Source organism: Macaca fascicularis, chromosome 7 (genome assembly GCF_037993035.2).
Source record: "Macaca fascicularis isolate 582-1 chromosome 7, T2T-MFA8v1.1".
NCBI classification, from domain to species: domain Eukaryota; kingdom Metazoa; phylum Chordata; class Mammalia; order Primates; family Cercopithecidae; genus Macaca; species Macaca fascicularis.
Genome location: NC_088381.1, coordinates 74,723,333 through 74,743,473, shown reverse-complemented (window position 1 = coordinate 74,743,473; position 20,141 = coordinate 74,723,333). Strand labels below are relative to the sequence as shown.

At 50.0% G+C, this 20,141-nt stretch overlaps 1 protein-coding gene across 5 annotated transcripts; it reads right to left on the bottom strand.

Moving 5' to 3' along the window:
- Positions 1 to 83: 83 nt before the first annotated feature.
- Positions 84 to 17,533, bottom strand: TTLL13 (tubulin tyrosine ligase like 13). Of its 5 annotated transcripts, XM_045397419.3 has the most exons (15): positions 15,863 to 17,533; positions 15,479 to 15,519; positions 13,657 to 13,775; positions 10,506 to 10,636; positions 10,083 to 10,239; positions 9,254 to 9,397; positions 8,815 to 8,900; positions 8,267 to 8,498; positions 7,610 to 7,794; positions 3,411 to 3,596; positions 2,934 to 3,111; positions 2,459 to 2,638; positions 1,550 to 1,661; positions 609 to 852; positions 84 to 299 (listed from the first exon to the last, which is right to left on the bottom strand). In XM_045397419.3, exons 1-15 carry the CDS (start codon positions 16,117 to 16,119, stop codon positions 104 to 106), a joined length of 2,448 nt encoding a protein of 815 aa, XP_045253354.2. In that variant the 5' UTR covers positions 16,120 to 17,533; the 3' UTR covers positions 84 to 103. The 5 variants fall into 5 exon arrangements, 4 of the variants coding, with proteins under 4 accessions (XP_045253354.2, XP_045253355.2, XP_045253356.2 ...); XM_045397420.3 differs by lacking the exon at positions 84 to 299 and having other exon boundaries at positions 473 to 852; XM_045397421.3 differs by lacking the exon at positions 84 to 299 and having other exon boundaries at positions 2,530 to 2,638.
- Between the last annotated feature and the right edge of the window lie 2,608 nt (positions 17,534 to 20,141).

Here is a 20,141-nt window from a genome sequence, read left to right as displayed (position 1 = left end):
CAGTGGCCCACCCTTTCTGGCTGTAGCTGTGGAGAGGGCTTGGCTGAAACGTGAGGGCCGAAATGAGGTACAGGACGCTCCTGGAAAACTGCATAAATTTTAATTAAAGTACGGATTCAGTTTCCAAGAGCCGTCCCTCCGCCCCAGCGGCTCCCCAGGCCTGCCTGTCTCCGCCACCTTGGTGGGCAGGGCTTCCGCTCGGCAGTCTTCTGACGGCGACAGCCCAGTGCCTTGGGCACTCGGCTCCTCTGGGAAAGGGGCTCTTTGTCTCCTGGATGACCTCCAGCCCCGGGCCGCACCTAGGGTTCAGACCCATCACCTAGCGATAAACCCAGGCTAAGGCTTGATAAGCAGAAATGAGTACATGGCTGGCCTTGGCGCCTCTTCATCTTCTAGTCTTTACTGATCCCCAGTTAATCTTAGGTTATTGAGGAATTCTTGGTGTCTTTGTATTTTGCCTTTTACAAATGGGGTTCCTGGGCAGGGCTTTTCAAAGAGGAACTTGGTGGCAGTCTTTCATTTAGCAAAGATTGAATGCCCTTTGGAAACCCTTTGGAAACCTGGGGAGGTTCTCCAGGAGAGGTAGAGTGCTTCCCTCCTGCTTTTACCTGAACTGATTGATGTTGAGGAGTGCTCTGGAACGCTGTAGCACGGGTGCAGAGGCAGGGCAGAGGGAAACCTTGGCTGTTCTGTGTTCAGAGTTTACCATGGAGGGCAAGGTGCATTCAGTCCATGAGTCAGATGCCACTCTTTCCGGTTGCAGAAGATAGCCCTGCTTTGGGGTTAAAGTGGGTGGCACTGATCCTGCCAGGACTCGGTTTATGGCTTCTAGCCTTCTGCTGGCTTGTCCTTCTGCAGTGGAAACATGGATGTCCCTGAGTTGGTACTCACAGAAGAGATTGGCTCACCTCTTTCCCAGCTGTGGCCCAATTACCAACACAGAGGAAGGGCATCCCATGCTTCCCAATCCACTGTCTTTCCCACACTGTATTGTAATTGGTATGGTATGTCTTCTTGTCCATGTTCCTATTACCTCTGTTGAGTGCTAGGACTGTATTTCTGCCATTTCTATCACCAGGGTCTAGTGTACAGAAAGGATTAAATAGTCCTGGTGTGGTGGCTCACACCTGTAATCCTAGCACTTTGGGAGGCTGAGTCTGGTGGATCACCTGAGCTCAGGAGTTCAAGACCAGCCTGGGCTAAATGGCGAAAACAAAAAATATAAAAGTCAGGCATGGTGGTGTGTGCCTGCAGTCCCGGCTACTCGGGAGGCTGAGGCAGGAGAATTACTTGAGCCTGTCAGTGGAGGTTGCAGTGAGGTGAGATCAAGCCATTGTACTTCAGCCTGGGTGACAGAGCGTGACCTTGTCTCAGAAAAAAAAAACAAAAGAAAAGAAAACAAAAAAGAAAGGAGTAAATAAATGGGTACCCTAACTTCCCCATTCTTACACCGGTGGAAGTGCCTTATATTTTGGGGGCATCCAAGCTCTATACTTGCTAGTGGGATTTACACAGGTCAAAATGACCAAAGATAGTTTTGCATACTTACGGCTAGTCAGCCTGATTCTGGCACTGGAAAAATAGCGCCTCCCAGCCTTCTTCACTGACAATGAACAGGAGTTGATGGCTGCCGGCTCTCCTGTCCAGGTGAAGTTCTTGGGCTGCAGATGGCACCGGGGAACATGTGGGATTGCAGCATTCATGCTTGGCAGTGCCCCTAAGATCCTGGGGATCGATTTATGGGGCAGAACCGGATGCAGCAAATGAAGAGGGCCCTGCTCTGTGGCAGCCCCTCTTAGGAGCACAAATAGAACCAGACTCCCAGGTTTCAGTTTTTGACTGCCTAGCCTGTCCTAACGAAATCTAGGCTAGAGGAGAAGAGCAGTCCCTTACCACATTTTTATGTGAGTTTGGATGGAGCGTTGGACGAAGGAGGTAACTGAAAAAAAATCTAGGCCATGGCCACTATTTAACCAGATACTCCTTTGAGGTTCAACAAAAACAGTAAACCCAACAGGTTTGCTACTAGCCCAGGGAATAGTGAAAGCAGCAGCTCTTTTGTTGGCCCAAATCTGTTTACTTATCTCCCATTAGAGCCAGGGCACTGACAGTGCTAGGGAGAAAATTATACAGAAGCCACTGAGGGTGGTGGCCTTGTTATTTGTCAGTCATGAGTGTGGGGTTATTTGGGGACAGGAATATAGAGAGCAGGTTTCCTGTAAATGAGAAAGTTTGGAGCTGCACTTTGCTGGATGTCATATCTAAAACAAAGGAGCTTGGGAACAGACGTAAAAGGAATCAACAGACCCTCTCCCAAGGTCCAGCTAGTGCACTCTGCTTTCCCAGGCTCCACTGACAGATACCATCACACAAGCCTCCTTTGTTGAGACCACCACCATGTGTTGGGACGACAGCCCTTGTTCCCTTTTCCTCTGGGAGGCTTCACAGGGACCCTCACCCGACTCTCATGAAGTTTTTTCTGGCCCTGGGGGCCAGGGTGCTGCAGACGGGTGAGCTGCTCTACAATACCCAAGCTTCGGATGAGAGTCTCCCTTTGTAGCAGGGCCTTCATCCGCTCCAGCTCCTCCTCTTCCACAATTTGTTGAGGCCTCATGGTGTCCAGCTGTCCTGGCAGCAGCTACAAGGTACATGAGAGATAAATGCAGGATTTCCAAGGATGAGTCCCAAACCATCGCCCAGGATGGCTGCAGGCCTCCTGCCCACTCTACCCTCATCCCTTCCCTGACCCAGGACAGTTCCTTTTGCTGTCCATTCTCTCACTTCATCTTCCAAAGGATCAGATTCAATTTACTGATTAGGAACTCCTCTCTCTCTTGTGCATGGGGGGAGAGGACAGCAGAGATTCATTCCCCTCTCTAGTTGTCCCAACCCATTTTCCCGCAGAAAGATAAGAGCCACAAAACCCCTGGCACCTCTTTCTCCCAGCTGTGGTTCCTGTAAGCCAAGCGAGTGGAATGGCTCCGGAGCCCTGCCCTGGGTTGGCTTTTCTCCCCAGCTGATTCACCCTGGTTCTGGTCCTTGGCCTTTTGCCTCTTACTGCCCAAGGTCTCCTGCTGTTCCTGCTTAAGGCGGATCTCCTCCAGTTGCTGCCTGACAAGACACAGCAGCTTCAGACACTAGAGAAATGGTGTTGGGGAGAAGAGGGGTGAGGAAAAATGGGGATGGGGAAAGAGTAGGAAATTATAATCTGTTCTTAGGACTGATGGGAGAGCAATGACGGGGGAAGACAGGAAACCTACTAAACTGAAAAGAGTCACTAAGAGTCTGATAGGATTTATAGCTCCATTCCTCTGCTCAAGTGTCTGACTTCCTCTTCCCCTGCTGGGAAGCAATGCAGCTTCAGGACTTGCCCCACCTAGGTGTGCAGAAGAGAATGTCGGTCAAAGTACCTGGCACACTCCTCTCTGGCCTTGGAAGCAGCAGTCTCCTGGAAGAGGGAGCCATTGTGCTTGAAGAAGCGGGCATACTTCTCTGTGTCAGGCCCAGGGTAGATCCGCCGGTATTTTCCCAGGTGAGAATCCTCATATCGTTCCTGGTCCAGCATTGCCACATGGGATGACTCAGTTTTTTCTTTCCTGTGGAAAGCAAGCTCAAGTGAGTCAGAGGAGAGCTGTAGGAATGTTCAGTAGGGAAAGGAAGACTGACTAAGGTTTGGAGCCCCTCCTGCTGGGTTCTTGACCTCCCGGGCCCGTGCCCAAGTAGGGAAAGCTGCCAAGCCCATCTTTGGCAAGCCCCAAATGTGGGTAGCCATGAAAATAGGCTTGGGCCGGGCGCAGTGGCTCACGCCTGTAATCCCAGCACTTTGGGAGTCCGAGACGGGCGGATCACGAGGTCAGGAGATCAAAACTATCCTGGCTAACATGATGAAACCCCGTCTCCACTAAAAATACAAAAAATTAGCTGGGCGTGGTGGTGGGTGCCTGTGGTCCCAGCTACTCGGGAGGCTGAGGCAGGAGAATGGCGTGAACCCAGGAGGTGGAGCTTGCAGTGAGCCGAGATCACGCCACTGCACTCCAGCCTGGGTGACAGAGCGAGACTCCGTCTCACAAAAAAAAAAAAGAAAAAAAAAAAAGAAAATAGTCTTGACGTCCAGAAATCTGATTTGCTTTTCTTTTCTTTTTTTTTTTTTTTTTTGAGACGGAGTCTCGCTCTGCCGCCCAGGCTGGAGTGCAGTGGCCGGATCTCAGCTCACTGCAAGCTCCGCCTCCCGGGTTCACGCCATTCTCCTGCCTCAGCCTCCCGAGTAGCTGGGACTACAGGCGCCCGCCACCACGCCCGGCTAGTTTTTTGTATTGTTTAGTAGAGACGGGGTTTCACCGTGTTAGCCAGGATGGTCTCGATCTCCTGACCTCATGATCCGCCTGTCTCGGCCTCCCAAAGTGCTGGGATTACAGGCTTGAGCCACCGCACCTGGCCTGCTTTGCTTTTCTTTTTTGAGACAGGTTCTTGCACTGTTGCCCAGGCTGGAGTACACTGGCACGATCTCCTCTCACTGCAACCTCTGCCTCCTAGGTTTAAGCAGTTCTCCTGCCTCAGCCTCCCAAGTAGCTGGGATTACAGGCATGCACCACCATGCCTGGCCAATTTTTGTATTTTTTTTTTTTTTGAGACGGAGTCTCGCTCTGTCACCCAGGCTGGAGTGCAGTGGCCGGATCTCAGCTCACTGCAAGCTCCGCCTCCCGGGTTTACGCCATTCTCCTGCCTCAGCCTCCCGAGTAGCTGGGACTACAGGCGCCTGCCACCTCGCCCGGCTAAGTTTTTTGTATTTTTAGTAGAGACGGGGTTTCACTGTGTTAGCCAGGATGGTCTCGATCTCCTGACCTCGTGATCCGCCCATCTCGGCCTCCCAAAGTGCTGGGATTACAGGCTTGAGCCACCGCGCCCGGCCCAATTTTTGTATTTTTAGTAGAGACAGGGTTTCACCATGTTGGCAAGGCTGGACATCAAGTGATCCACCCACCTTGGCCTCCCAAAGTGCTGGGATTATAGGCGTCAGCCACTGTACTTGGCCTGATTTTCATCTTAAGTGGAGAGGGGTCTACTAGTAAGCTAGCACTCCATTATCATAGTCTTTTAGGTTTCTGATTGTAAAAGTAACATATGTTTTGATATAAGTTTTCCATTTGGGGGAAAAAAAAAAAAAAGTGGCCAGGCATGGTGGCTCACACCTGTAATTCCAGCACTTTGGGAGGCCAAGGCAGGTGGATCACTTGAAGTTGGGAATTTGAGACCAGCCTGGTCAACATAGTGAAACCCTGTTTCTACTAAAAATACAAAAATTATCTGGGCATGGTGGTGTGTGCCTGTAGTCCCAGTTACTTGGGAGGCTGAGGCAGGAAAATTTTTTGAACCCAGGAGGTAGAAGTTGCAGTGAGCCAAGATCGCGGCACTGCACTCCAGCCTAGATGACAGAGTGAGACTAGTCTCAAAAAAAAAAAAAGAAAAGAAAAAGAAAAAAGTAATATATGTTTATTACAGAACATTTAGAAGAGCAGAAAGAAGATAAAGTCTCCCATAATCTTACTATGCAATTAGCCTGTTGATTATGAGCATGGATCTAAGGCAGGACCTCCTGACTTTGAATCCTGGCTCTGCCACTCACTAGCTTGTGCATCGTCCGTCCGTCCATCCGTCCTTCCTTTTTTTTTTGAGACAGAGTCTTGCTCTGTTGTCCAGGCTGGAGTGCAGTGGCACAGTCTCAGCTCACTGCAACCTCCGCTTCCTGGGTTCAAGCAATTCTTCTGCCTCAGCCTCCCGAGTAGCTGGTACTACAGGCATACACCACCATGCCCAGCTAATTTTTGTATTTTTAGTAGAGACGGGGTTTCACCATTTTGGCCAGGATGGTCTCGATCTCTTGACCTCCTGATTTGCCCGCCTTGGCCTCCCAAAGGGCTGAGATTACAGGCGTGAGTCACTGCGCCTGACCGCTTGCTTGCTTTCTTTAAATGAAAATGAAATAATACAACAATATTTTTATTTTATTTTTTAATTTAATTTTTTGAAACAAGGTCTCACTCTGTCGCCCAGGCTGGAGTGCAGTGATGCAGTCTCAGTTCACTATAACCTCGGCCTCCCAGGCTCAAGCCATCCTCTCACCTCAGCCTCCTGAGCAGCTGGGACCACAGGCGTGCACCACCATGTCTGGCTAATTTTTGTATGTTTTGTAGAGACAGGGTTTTGCATGTTGCCCAGGCTGGTCTCAAACTCGTGAGCTCAAGTGATCCACCCACCTCGGCTTCCCAAAGTGCTGGGATTACAGGCATGAGCCACCACACCTGGCCACAACAATATTTTTAAATGGCTGCCTAGTACTCTAGTGTACGATTGTATTTTGTTTATTTAGTCCAGCACTGTTCAACCATTTTTCCTTATTGAAAGACACATTTCATGACCCTCAGGTACACAGTCCAGTCTTGCGGGAATAGCCAGTATATTTACAGTTCTACTTCACTCCCATTCATCACGCAGACATCTGAGTGCTTACGGTGTCCCAGGCCCTGTGGCTCTCATGGGGAGTCAAACACACACTGCCCCCTGCATATTGGAATGCAAGTGGGAACAGCAATGTGATCATAGTGGTAACATACATCTACTCAAATTCATTTGTATGTATCATTAACAAATTACAATTTTAGTATTGGTAACCAGTTACCATGTTTGTAACTCATTTTACAAAGAAAACAACAATGGGTAACCAACACAGATGTAAATGATTCTCTATTATTGAATGACTAAACTGTTTTCTGTGTTTCTTTGTTACAAAGTTTCTCAGGAACTGGTTTCTAGGAGCTTTGTTAGAAAAACAAACCAGCTAATCAAACCACAGAAAGCTCCTTATGTGCTAACATGAGAATGGTTCTAAAATACATTGCTAACCGGGGTGCAGACAGTGTGAAAGTTATGCCTCTGTCTGGGTAGGCAGGGAGAAAAATATTTTGTATAAATACATATACATTAAATGCTTACTATATACACATGATAGTAGGAATGTTGATTGGCTCCAGAGAGTAAAACTGAGTACCTGGAGGAGAAGGGGTGGAGAAAGACTATCCCCTGTATTTTTAAAATTTTGAACATATCTATGATACATGATTTTTTTTTTTTTTTTTTTGAGACCAGGTCTCACTGTGTCACCCAGGCTGGAGTGCAGTGGTGCAAACACGGCTCACTGCAGTCTTGACCTCCTGGGCTCAAGTAATTCTCCCACCTCAGACTCCTGAGTAGCTGGGAATATAGGCACGCCACCATGCCCAGCTAATTTTTTTATTTTTAAATTATTTTAAAATTATTATTATTTTGTTTCTTTTTTGTGTTTTAGGTACAGAGTCTCACATGTTGCCCAGTCTGGTCTTGAACTCCAGGGCTCAAGCAATCCTCCTGCCTCGGCCTCCCAAAATGCTGAGATTACAGATATGCGCCACCAAGCCTGGCCCTGTGATTTTTTTAATGCAAATATGAACATATTATCTATGCAAAAAGTTGTTTTTGATAGCAAATCAGCCCCAGGCCACATTCTCCATCTAAAGGAGGACTTTTAGTCTCAGGAATAATGAAGAACGAAACACATGCCAGACACCTAGCACACCTCGATTCTCGTGGCTGTTGGTAGCACTGGAAAAGCCGTTCCTTGATTCGCCGCTTATCCTCCTCCATCACCTTCCTTTTGTCACAGCCCCGGAGGTTGACAAGGGTTATAGCATCACAGAGAAGTGCATCCTTTACCTCTTGATCAAGGCCTGAGTCAGTGGTAAAGCTTGGAGAATGGTTTACCTGCCAGGAAGAGTCATTATACACCCCTTTCCCCGACCACCTGAGCAGGTGGTGGCCTCTTGCAGGCATAACTAGAGGGTCTGAGATATTCCTCTCCCATGGCCTCAGCCAGGGAGGCTGGATGCTCTGGCTTCCAAGGCCACAAAACTCTGCCTTAGAGATCTCCAATTCACAGACCAGTGAGAGCAAATCAGCTGGCCTGCCTCTCTAGATAGTGTGTCCCTAAAAACTTACATTAGGGCACTGGGGATCCCAAACCTGCATTCCTATGGTAGAGGCCAAAAACCACCAAGATTTGACTCAGCAGGTCAAAAGGGTAGAGATCTTATGCCTTCTGCTGATTCCCACCCACCCCAGGGCTTTCACCTCTCCCATTCTGTGTTCCACCACCGGAGTATACCCCTGTCCCAGGTGTCCTATTCAAGGAGGCCTCTGGACCTTGGTTTTGCAAAGCCTAGGAGATAATCCTCACCTCTAGCAGCCAGGGCTTCAACTTGTGGTCCAGCAAGATGTCAAAACCAAGGATCTCAAAACAGGCACATGTACCTCCATTCAGATACTGGGGAAAACAGGTTCGGTAGTTGTGGCGTAGAACAGAATGGGCTGAGATGATGGTTTTGATGATGATGTCCTCGATGTCCCCCCACAGCTCTCCAGGGTTGTAGCTGTGCTCTTGCAGCCAGATGTTGAGTGTCGACAGCTTCCTGCGAGGCCCAGTGCTCAGAGGAAGGCCAGTTTCTAGGCCACTGGGGCCAGGCTGTAGGCAGGAGGCTCCCTCACACTAACCCTAATTGCATGCCTGGGCTTTGAAGGGCTGCTAGCAGTTTGGAGCAGGGACTAGTTACCAGGGTGGGGTTTGGGGCTGCACTTAGAGCTCCAAAGTGCAGGCACAGGACAGGGTCTATAAAGGCTGAGTTTCCCTGGGCAATTAGCCTCCCAAGAGCCAGCTCGGTTTCATGGGCTACTGGGACTATGGGGCTAAGCGGCAGAGAAAGCAGGAGAAAACAGAGTAGCGAGTACCTCTTACTGCCCAAAGCACCATCCCGGACAAAATTCTCATTGTGTTTGTTGATAGCATAGTTGGTCAGGTGCATGCAGACATTGTCCTGTGGAGAGAGAGTGGCCCTGTGGTCTCAGACTGCATGTGGCCGTCCTCTCCAGCCCTTCATTGCCTTCTTACTCCCCACCCCTCCCAAGGATCTCTTGTCTCCTGTCTCTCTCCACCAGAGGACTGCTATTCTGGACGATCCTGGGGCAGAGGGTGTGCTGGGCTCCTCCAGGTGCTGACCTTTTCTCATTTACCACCTACCAAACACTTGTCTCCCAGCTAGATACTGCAGCTCTTGCTGACTTCATTCCTTGTTCTTTGGTGACAGTGACAAACCTCTCTACCATGTTTCTCTAGAGAACCTCAGCACTCATGGTAGTGGAAAAGAAGAGTGCTTCCCAGCCCCCTTACCAGGTTGTTATGGCTGGGCTCCACATAGGGCGTGGTGGCAAAACGGGCCAGGCCCTCCTCATACATGAAGATCCGGAGAGGGTCACAGGATGTGATCAGGACGTAGATTCGCATATCAAACTTGAAGCCATCAATGAGGAAGGGCTGGTAGCACGCAAACCCATGAGGGAATAATAACACGTTTGAAGTGCCTACTATGAGCTGTTGTAAGTGCTTCACATACACAGCTCATTAAATTTCCACAATAACCATGTAAAGTAGTTACTGTTATTACTCCCAATTAATAAATGAGGAGAGGCCAGGCGCGGTGGCTCATGCCTATAATCCCAACACTTTGAGAGGCTGAGGAGGGTGGATCACGGGGTGAGGAGTTCAAGACCAGCCTGGCCAAGATGGTGAAACCCCGTGTCTACTAAAAATACAAAAATTAGCTGGGCATGGTGGTGGGTGCCTGTAATCCCAGCTACTCGGGAGGCTGAGGCAGAGAATTGCTTGAACCTGGGAGGTGGAGGTTGCAGTGAGCCGAGATCGTGCCACAGCACTCCAGCCTGGGCAACACAGCGAGACTCTGTCTCAATCAATCAATAAAGAGACAGAGGCACAGAGAGGGTAAGAAACTTGCCCAAGGTCACATATCTGGGAAGTGGAAAGCTGAGATTCAACCCCAGGCAGGCTGGTTCTGAACCATGGCTGGATACTGCTTCCAGGAAAATGGGGCTAGTGGGAAGGGTAGAAGCCTAAGACCAGCTTCCTTCCTGGCTTTTGGGAGAGACGAGGCAGCCCAATGCTTAGTGTTGGGGAAGGCTGATGGTCCTGAGGCATCCTTCACCTTGGAGATGTATTGCTGGCAGATCATATGCTCTCCTGGCTTGATCTCCCGGGGATTTCGGGTAATGAAGATGCCACGTCCCTGACAGCCACTGTCTGGCTTGCAGATATACGTGCGGGCTTTTCGCTGACGACCATAGGACTGGAAGTCCCCATAGCTATGTGTAGAGAAGGCCTGGTCAAAAGGTTTCTGTGTATCATGGCTTTCCCACGGCCCCATGGAGCTCTTCCTGCTATCTAGTCCATGCTCTTCCTGGAACACTCAGTCTCAGACCCTCTTTTCTTTGACAAGCTGAAACTTTCTCGTTCCACTTCCATCCCTCTGAGACATTCCTAGCTCACAAGACCAGAGCCTGGAGGGAACTCTGAGAGCGACCCTTTTCCTCCCCCTGGTATCTCAGCATGGGAAGCCAGACCCACTCACTCTGCGGGGAGGCACCAGGTGCGGGGGAAGATGTTGTATTCAGAGGGATAGAGTTTGTGCATGCGGTTGAGGTTCCGAGCCAGCAGATCTTTGCGGCAGATTTCTGTCATGCCAGGGAAGTGGTTGATTTTCTGAAACACAGCCAGTTAGTACGAGCCCCCAGAGTAAGTGGCAGTTCCTAGCACCTGGGCATCTCAGGAAGCAGTGGAGGAGGATTGGGAAGGTTAAGGGAGAAGTCACAGTGGAGGTAAGCACTGCATCGAGGACCCCAAGGGCAAAAATAGGAAGATTCCTTAAGGCAGGTGAGAAAACCTTCTGTGACTCCTACCCAACACACACATCCACACTGAGCTCAGCAAATGAGGGGCAGTGAGAAAGGATGTACCTAGCCAAGACTGTGGCTTCCACAGTCCACCTTCTAACATCCCTCAGACCCCCAGGCCTAGTCCTCTAACAATAACTAATGCATGATAGCACAAAGCAGACAATGAGACAAAAGCATTTCCCAAAAGACACAAAAGAGAAAAGGAAACTAAGAACCAGCCCCAAGGAATGTGGTGCCATGGCACCCACAGAGGGTGTGGCATTGCCCTGGTGCCTGCCAGAAACACCTGGCTGCTCTGTCCTGCAGGGTGGGTGGCAGCATCCGGGATGCCACCAAGCAAAGAACAAATAATGAAATAGGATGTGCCCACCAGACACTTCCTTCAGGTAATTCCAGAGACCCAGGAGGAGAATCTTTCCATTGGAAAAGAATACCCTGGGGGTGGTCTTTCCTGTCTGCACAGGGGGACAATCACAAAGAGTACACTAAGTGCTCTCTCACCGGCTTTCCCAATCACTGGCTGCACTCACTGTATGAACTTAGTATTTCTCACTCTCCATGTCCTAACCAAGGGATATCTGCTGCTCAGGGCTGTTCTTGAGGATTTAATGGGCTAATAATATAAAAGCATTTAACACAGGGTCTGTTGTACAGTAAGTCCTCAATGAATGCTGCTAATTATTGTTATCCTCATCCCGTTTTGGTTTTTTTCCCCTTCCCTGAGACAGGGTCTCCCTCTGTCGCCCAAGCTGGAATGCAGTGGTGTGATCTCAGCTCACTGCAGTCTCTGCCTCCCAGGTTCAAGAGATCCTCATGCCTCAGACTCCCAAATAGCTGGGACTAAAGTCATGCACCACCATGCCTGGCTAATTTTTTTATTCTTTTTGTATTTTTGGTAGAGACTGGGTTTTGCCTGTTGCTGGTCTCAAAGTCCTGAGTTCAAGCAACCTGCCTGCTTTGGCTTCCCAAAGGGATTTTAGGCATGAGCCATTGTACCCAGCCTGCTATCCTCATTTTACAAATGCCCCTCCTTTGGAACTTTTTTTTTTTTTGAGACGGAGTCTTGCTCTGTCCCCCAGGCTGGAGTGCAGTGGCGCGATCTCGGCTCACTGCAAGCTCCGCCTCCTGGATTTACGCCATTCTCCTGCCTCAGCCTCCCGCGTAGCTGGGACTACAGGCGCCTGCCACCCCACCCGGCTAGTTTTTTGTATTTTTAGTAGAGACGGGGTTTCACCGTGTTAGCCAGGATGGTCTCGATCTCCTGACCTTGTGATCCGCCCGCCTCGGCCTCCCAAAGTGCTGGGATTACAGGCTTGAGCCACCGCGCCCGGCGGAACTTTTTTTTTTTTTTTTGAGATGGAGTCTCGCTCTGTTGCCCAGGCTGGAGTGCAATGATGCAATTTTGGCTCACTGCAATCTCCTCCTCCCTGGTTCAAGCGATCCTCCTGCCTCAGCCTCCTAAGTAGCTGGGATTACAAGTGTGTGCCACCATGCCTGGCTAATTTTTGTATTTTTAGTAGAGATGGGGTTTTACCATGTTGGTCAGGCTGGTCTTGAACTCCTGATCTCGTGATCTGCCTGCCTCGGCCTCCCAAAGTGTTAGGATTACAGGCATAAGCCACCATGCCTGGCCTTGTTTTTTTATTTTTAAAACAGGGTCTCACTCTGTCACTCACCCAGGCTGGAGTGTAGTGGCATGATCTCTGCTCATTGCAACCTCCACTTTCTGGGTTCAAGCGAACTCCTGACCTGAAGTGATCCACCCGCCTCGGCCTCCCAAAGTGGTGAGATTACAGGTGTGAACCACCACGCCCAACCTCCTTTGGAGCTTCTTGAGAACTTCTAGCACTTGCTTTCTCTCTTGGGCACCTCTCCCAAGACTAGTTGTGGGACAGGTTTTAATTTCCTCAACTTCCTGCCTGGCTTCCCCAAAGAATAAGCCTGCAGACCCTTTTAAATTATTTTATTGCTGATCACCACAAACACCCAATTAGAGGATAATAAAAATATCACGGCCGGGCGCGGTGGCTCAAGCCTGTAATCCCAGCACTTTGGGAGGCCGAGGCAGGTGGATCACGAGGTCAGGAGATCGAGACTATCCTGGCTAACATGGTGAAACCCCGTCTCTACTAAAAATACAAAAAACTAGCCGGGCGTGGTGGCAGGCGCCTGTAGTCTCAGCTACTTGGGAGGCTGAGGCGGGAGAATGGCGTGAACCCGGGAGGCGGAGCTTGCAGTGAGCCGAGATCACGCCACCGCACTCCAGCCTGGGAGACACAGCGAGACTCCGTCTCAAAATAAATAAATAAATAAATAAATAAATAAATAAATAAATAAATAAATAAAAAATAAAAATATCACAAGGCAGTTCTATTCTTATGGACCCCAGTGGATCATTCCTGAATTTCTTGCCACCAGGCTGGACCCTGCAGTCTCCTAATGGATGTGGAATGTTAAGCTAAGTTGCTTAGAAGGCTGGATCATTCAGCTGGCTCTGCTGTTAGCTCTGAAGCTGCCTCCCAGTATTCTCCCTAAGATGAGCTCACCCACCCTGGAGAGGGCCAGCTACACACAGATGCCACCAAGCAAAGCACAAATAATGAGATAGGATGTGCCCACCAGACACTTCCTTCCGGTAATTCCAGAAACCCAAGATCTCCAAGAGGAGATCTTTCCACTGGAAAAGAAGACCCTGGGGGTGCTCTTTCCTGTCTGCACAAGGGGACAGCCACAAAGAGTAGCAGTCTTGGGTGCCTGGGGAAGGAGGTGGGAAAAGTCATTCTGGGGCCCTAGCCCCTGTAGGCTCTCGGGCCAGGAGATGGGTACCTGAAACCTCTTCATGTCCATGACTCGTTCCAGCGAGACAGAGCAGTCTGTCCAGTACAGAGTCCACTCTTCATCCTCCCCCACCTCCTTCAGGCCACACATTTGGGCTGCCCGACGCACTGCAGAGACAGGGAGATCAGTGGTGCCAGCATAGACACCAGCAACTAGCCCTGGAACTGTGTAGCTGGGTCAGGTAGGGTATACACCTGACCTGAGGGCAGGTTGAAGAGGGAGGTAGTTCTCGCCTCAGCCCCGTACTTTAGTTACCACATGGCAATTTCAAGTTCTTAGGGGCTGTTAGGGCCCTTCCAAAATACCTAGCAGAGAAAACTAGAACCTGGTTTTGTTTGTTTGTTTTTTTGAGACAGAGTTTCTCCCTCATTGCCCCGGCTGGAGTGCAATGGCGCGGTCTCTGCTCACTGCAACCTCCGCCTCCCAGGTTCAAGCGATTCTCATGCTTCAGCCTCCCCAATAGCTGGGACTACAGGATCCCACTAACACGCCTGGGAAATTTTTGTATTTTTAGTAGAGATGAGGTTTCACCATGTTGGCCAGGCTGGTCTTGAACTCCTGACCTCTGGAGATTCGCCTGCCTTGGTATCCCAAAGTGTTGGGATTACAGGAGTAGGCCACCGTGCCCGGCTGCTTCTGTCAGTCTTATCCCTCAATTAGGGATGTTTGTGGCTTGGAGAACCGCCTATAGGTAGGGGCCACACTGGCACTTCATACTCCACACTTGGGTGGCTCCTTATAAAGATGCCAGAGGGAATATTAGGGGAAGGACCTAGCTGGAGATTTTCTTTTTTTCTTAATTGTTGAAGTCCCTTCAAATCTTCCTTGAAAAAACTTTTAAGCTTGTCTCATCACTGGTAAAATCTGGGAAGGGTCTGGCATGGTGGCTCCTGCCTGTTATGCCAGGTCTTTGAGAAGCTGAAGTTGGAGGATCACTTGAGCCCAGGAGTTCAAGACCAGCCTGGGCAACATAGCAAGATTCTGTCTCTACAAAACATTTAAGAATTAGCTGGGCAGGCTGGGCATGGTGGCTCATGCCTGTAAACCCAGCACTTTGGGAGGCCGAGATGGGTGGATCACCTGAGGTCAGGAGTTCGAGACCATCCTGGCCAACATGGAGAAACCCCGTCTCTCCTAAAAGTACAAAATTAGCCAGGTGTGGTGGCACATGCCTGTAATCCCAGCTACTTGGGAGGCTGAGGCAGGAAAATCACTTGAACCTGGGAGGTGGAGGTTGCAGTGAGCCGAGATCACACCATAGCATTCCAGCCTGGGCAACAAGAGTGAAACTTGGTCTCAAAAATAAATAAATAAATAAATAAATAAATAAATAAATAAATAAATAAATAAATAAAAAGAATTAGCTGAGCATAGTGGTGCAGGCCTGTAGGCCCAGCTAGTGGGAAGCTCAGGTAGGAAGATGGCTTTGAGCTCAGGAGTTCAAAGCTGCATTAAGCTATGATTGCAATACTGCACTCCAGCCTGGATGACAAAGCAAGACTCTGTCTCAAAAATAAATAAATAGAATCTGGGAAGGGTGGGCAGTGGTGAGTGGTGGCTCTTGGACTTTTTTTTTTTTTCTTGTTTACTGTGAAGATACCCTCCCTAACACTGAGACTGCCTGGAACAGCAATGTCTCAGCTGCCAGTGTCTGAGGCAGAGGACACCTAGGAAGCTCAGTACAGGTTATAGGCAAGCCTGCCAGGCCCCAGGGGCTGGAAGCCTGATCGGGGGTCTATTCCAGAGGAAGAGCAGCAGCTGTAGGCACCCTGTTATGCACCATAGTGTGAGCGACGGGCTGAGTGCTTACCACTCTCATACTTGCAGTTGGTCAGGTTGATGGCCAGGGATCTAGAATGGAGGAATAGCATAAATCAGGCAGAGTGGGAGGGAAGGACAGGCACCCAGACGAAGAGACATCCAACAAATTAACAACACAATTCCTTTTCTCTAGAAGCAGCTTAAAAGAAAGACCAGGACGATGTAAACAGGCTGGGATTCCAAAATGAACCAGCCTAAATAGTTCTGAATTTTGTTTGTGTTGTATCAAAGGGTTAATGATGCTCCAGCATTTCCTGTCCTCTTTTGTAGGCTAAAGGGAAGATCTTAGATCCCAGCTCCCCCAAATGTTGAAGGGAGGCCAATGGGTGACTCCCTGGAGCTGGGCAGTTGAGGGGATCTAGGGAATAGTTACCTGCGTTTCCGCCTTCTCTTCCTCCTCCCAGCTTCTAAGTCGCCTGTGTCAACTGGGGCTATGACTTTCTTCGGAATTTTTGTGGCTATAATGGGTGAGGGAACCCCATTTTTTAATGCCTTATAGTCAGCTTTTAAGAGAGCCTGCTGTGGAGAGTTAGAGGGGATGGTAGCTTCCTCTTTAACACATTTCTCAGATTCCTTTTCCTCAACATAGTCTTCCTCTGATTCGCTGGTCCTACAGGTACTCGGCTCCATTCTCTCAGATTCTGAGGGGTTGGGAGGTGGGAATGAAGTGTATATCAGACCTCCCTCAGGCCCTAGAAGGCCTGAAGGAATCCACCAGAACGACCTTCATGCTGTTTTAAAGGAATGTTGCTGCCCCTTCAGGACAAAACAGTTTCACTGAGGAATGGGATGTGTCCAGGTAGGTGGAGGTGCATGGGAGTGGAAGATACCAGTGAGATGTGGATTCCCTGATGACAAGCCCCAATCATCCAGGATCACACTGGATCATGCAATGCACAGGGGTGCCTTCAGTAGTTGGACACAGATGGTACGGGCCATGACCATGGCTCTTTTGTACCTGATTGGGAAGGAGGATGGCTGGAAGTGCTGGGGGGACCTTCGCTTTAAAATACAGCTGAATCGGCCAGGCACGGTGGCTCACGCCTGTAATCCCAGCACTTTGGTAGGCCGAGGTGGGTGGATCACGAGGTCAGGAGATGGAGACCATCCTGGCTAGCAATGTGAAACCCCGTCTCTACTAAAAATGCAAAAAATTAGCTGGGTGTGGTGGCACGTGCCTGTAGTCCCAGCTACTCGGGAGGGTGAGGCAGGAGAATAGCTTGAACCCGGGAAGCAGAGGTTGCAGTGAGCTGAGATCGCACCACTGCACTCCAGCCTGGGCAACAGAGCGAGACCCCATCTCAAAAAATACACTACACTACACTACACTACACTACACTACAATACAGCTGAAGGCCAGGTGCAGTAGGTCACACCTGTAATCCCAGCACGTTGGGAAGCTGAGGCCGGTAGATCACTTGAGGTCAGGAGTTGGAGACCAGCCTGATCAACATGGCGAAACCCCTTCTCTCCTAAAAATACAAAAATTAGCTGGGCGTGGTGGTGTGTTGCCTGTAATCCCAGCTACTCGGGAGGCTGAGGCAACAGAATCACTTGAATTTGGCAGGTGGAGGTTGCAGTGAGCCGAAATCACACCACTGCACTCCAGCCTGGGCGACAGAGCAAGAGTCTTTAAATAAATAAATAGATAAAATAAAATACAGCTGAAGACCAAAAGCCCCCTATGCTGGCCCTTTCCCTGTCCCAGGACTCATTTTCTGCACGTGTACACATTAGGGAGAGGCACCCGATGGCTAAGACCCTTTGGGTTGTGACAGTGGAGACTGCCCACCCATGGTTCCGAGGAGAGCTGAGGGACTGCTGGGTCCGCCCCTAGCGGCCTGGGGCTGCACTCAGCTGGCCGCTCATGTCCCCTCTTCCCCCGGCTCCAGTTCTCCCTGGGCGTTTCTGGGCGTCCGGAACCGCCTCCTCGTTTCACAGGACTGGCTGTCCCCACGATCGCGAGGGGGAACCTCCTCCCCCGCAGGGGTTCACTCCTAGCTCCCGGCGGCCGTGGCGGCGGCAGCAGGGGCAGCGCTTCCTTAAGCAAGCCTGTGGCCACCGCCGTTGCCATGGACACGAGGGCAGCTCCCATTGGAGAAGCGTTCTGGGGGCGGGGCCTCCCCGCAGCCACACCTATTTGAGCGCCGGCAGAGGCCACCTTGGGCGGGGCGGGGCGGGGCGGGGCGGGGCGGGGCGGGGGTAACAGCATTTGCCCTTTGGAGCTGGCCAGCCTCGAGGCCAGATTCCTCCGGTGCATCATGGGACTTGCAGCCCTCCTGCTTCGAAGCCAGTTCTTACCGCACTCCCATCTTTCCCTAAACCCCGGTCCAAGGAATTTGGCCAAGCATATGATCAGGACAAAGAGCTGTTTGCCTTCCCTCAATTCTTTTTTTTCTTTTTCTTTTTTTTTTTTTGAGATGGGGTCTTGCTGTGTCACCCAGGCTGGAGTGCAGTGGAATGCACCATCATAGCTCACTGCAGCCTGGACCTCCTGGGCTCAAGCAATCCTCCTGCCTCAGCCTCCCCAGTAGCTGTGACTACAGGAGCGAGTCACCACACCGGGCTCAATTCTTTAATAACTCTAAGTTTAGCTAGCACAGCCTATGCATTCAAGAGTGACAGCCGGCCGGGCGCGGTGGCTCAAGCCTGTAATCCCAGCACTTTGGGAGGCCGAGACGGGCAGATCACGAGGTCAGGAGATCAAGACCATCCTGGCTAACACGGTGAAACCCCGTCTCTACTAAAAAATACAAAAAACTAGCCGGGCGAGGTGGCGGGTGCCTGTAGTCCCAGCTGCTCAGGAGGCTGAGGCAGGAGAATGGCGTAAACCCGGGAGGCGGAGCTTGCAGTGCACTCCAGCCTGGGCGACAGAGCGAGATTCCGTCTCAAAAAAAAGAAAAAAAAAAAAAAAAGAGTGACAGCCATCTAAGGCCATGTGCCTTTCAAGGCTTTCCCTCTGGTGGACTGAGATAGCTCCATTAAGGAATAACAAAACCTCCTTATCACAGTGCTCCTTCACTGCCACCTTCTCTTCCTGACATCCACCCACTTTGATTTCTGCTCGCCACCTCCACCCAACTCAGCTCAACTTGTCACCCTAAAATTATACTGTGTGGCTAAATCTAGAGAACACTTAAAAATACATGAACTTTAAAAAAATTATTATTTTATTTTTTTGAGACAGAGTCTTGCTTTGTAGCCCAGGCTGGAGTGCAGTGGTGTGATCGCAGCTCACTGCAACTTTACTTAGCCTCCCAGGCTCAAGCAGTCCTCCCACTTCAGCCTCCCAAGTAGCTGGGGCTACAGGTGCGCACCACCATGCCCGGCTAATTTTTGTATTTTTTGTAGAGACGGGGTTTTGCCATGTTGGCCAGGCTGATCTTGAACTCCTGGCCTCAAGAGACCTGCCCACCTTGGCTTCCCAAAGTGGTGGGATTACAGGCATGAACCACTGCGCCCAGCCTAAAAAGGCATGGACATTCTCTAATTCATAGACTTTGTTTTTGTTATTGTCTATCAAGATAAACTATTTCTTTGCCCACATATTCATGTTTCATAGGAACATAAGTTAATGATAAACTTCTATGTAATTCAACCCAAAGAAATTGTTTATATTCCAAAATCACTTTGAACTTTGAAAGATACCACCCTTCCTCATCTCCTCAAAATATTTCATAGAATCAGCCAGGCTGGGTGGCTGGCCCTGTAGTCCCAGCTACTAGGAAGGCTGAGGTGGGAGGATCTCTTGAGCATGGGAGTTAAGAGGATGCAGTGAGCTATGATTATGCCACTGCACTCCAGCTTGGGTGACAGAGTGAGAACTCGTATTTAAAAAAACAAATATCTGGCCAGGTGCAGTGGCTCATGCCTGTAATCCCAGCACTTTGGGAGGCTGAGGCAGGTGGATCATGAGGTCAGGAGTTCGAGACCAGCCTGGCCAATATGGTGAAACCCCGTCTCTACTAAAAATATAAAAATTAGCTGGGTGTGGTGGTGCGCGCCTGTAGTCCCAGCTATTCAGGAAGCCGAGGCAGGAGAATCGCTTGAACCCGGGATGCAGAGGTTGCAGTGAGCTGAGGTTGTGCCACTGCACTCCAGCCTGGATGACAGAGCAAGACTCTGTCTCAAAAGAAGAAAAAAAAAAAAAGGAAAGAAAGAAAGAAATGGTCCTCCTGGAAATGTTCTGCAGTCCCTTGACTTCCAGGACACTCATTGCATGAACAAACAATTTAGTGTTCTAGGGACTGTTCTAGGATCTGGACCATCATTTCTCGCCTGAATTGCCACCATTCAGCAATTTTTTTTTTTTTTTTGAGACAGTCTCACTCTTGTCACCCAGGCTGGAGTGCAATGGTTCGTGCTTGGCTCACTGCAACCTCCGCCTCCAGGTTCAAGCGATTCTCCTGCCCCAGCCTCCTAAGTAGCTGGGATTACAGGTGTCTGCCACCATGCCTGGCTAATATTTGTATTTTTAGTAGAGATGGGGTTTCACCATGTTGGCCAGGCTGGTCTCGAACTCCTGACTTCAAGTGATTCGCCTGCCTTGGCTTCCCAAAATGCTAGGATTATAGGTGTGAGTGACTGTGCCCGGCCAACCCAAGACTTCTTTTACTTGCTGTATAACAGTTAAGGGAGCTAAAAGGAAAATG

What these genes read in the sequence shown, in the direction of transcription:
- TTLL13 (XM_045397419.3), bottom strand. Translation starts at nt 16,119, where the DNA reads ATGGAGCCGAGTACCTGTAGGACCAGCGAATCAGAGGAAGACTATGTT. An exon ending in AAGAGAAGGCGGAAACGCAG is followed by an intron (nt 15,520 to 15,862) that starts GTAACTATTCCC and finishes CCTCCATTCTAG; the next exon opens with ATCCCTGGCCATCAACCTGA. An exon ending in GCCAGCAATACATCTCCAAG is followed by an intron (nt 9,398 to 10,082) that starts GTGAAGGATGCC and finishes GCGTGCTACCAG; the next exon opens with CCCTTCCTCATTGATGGCTT.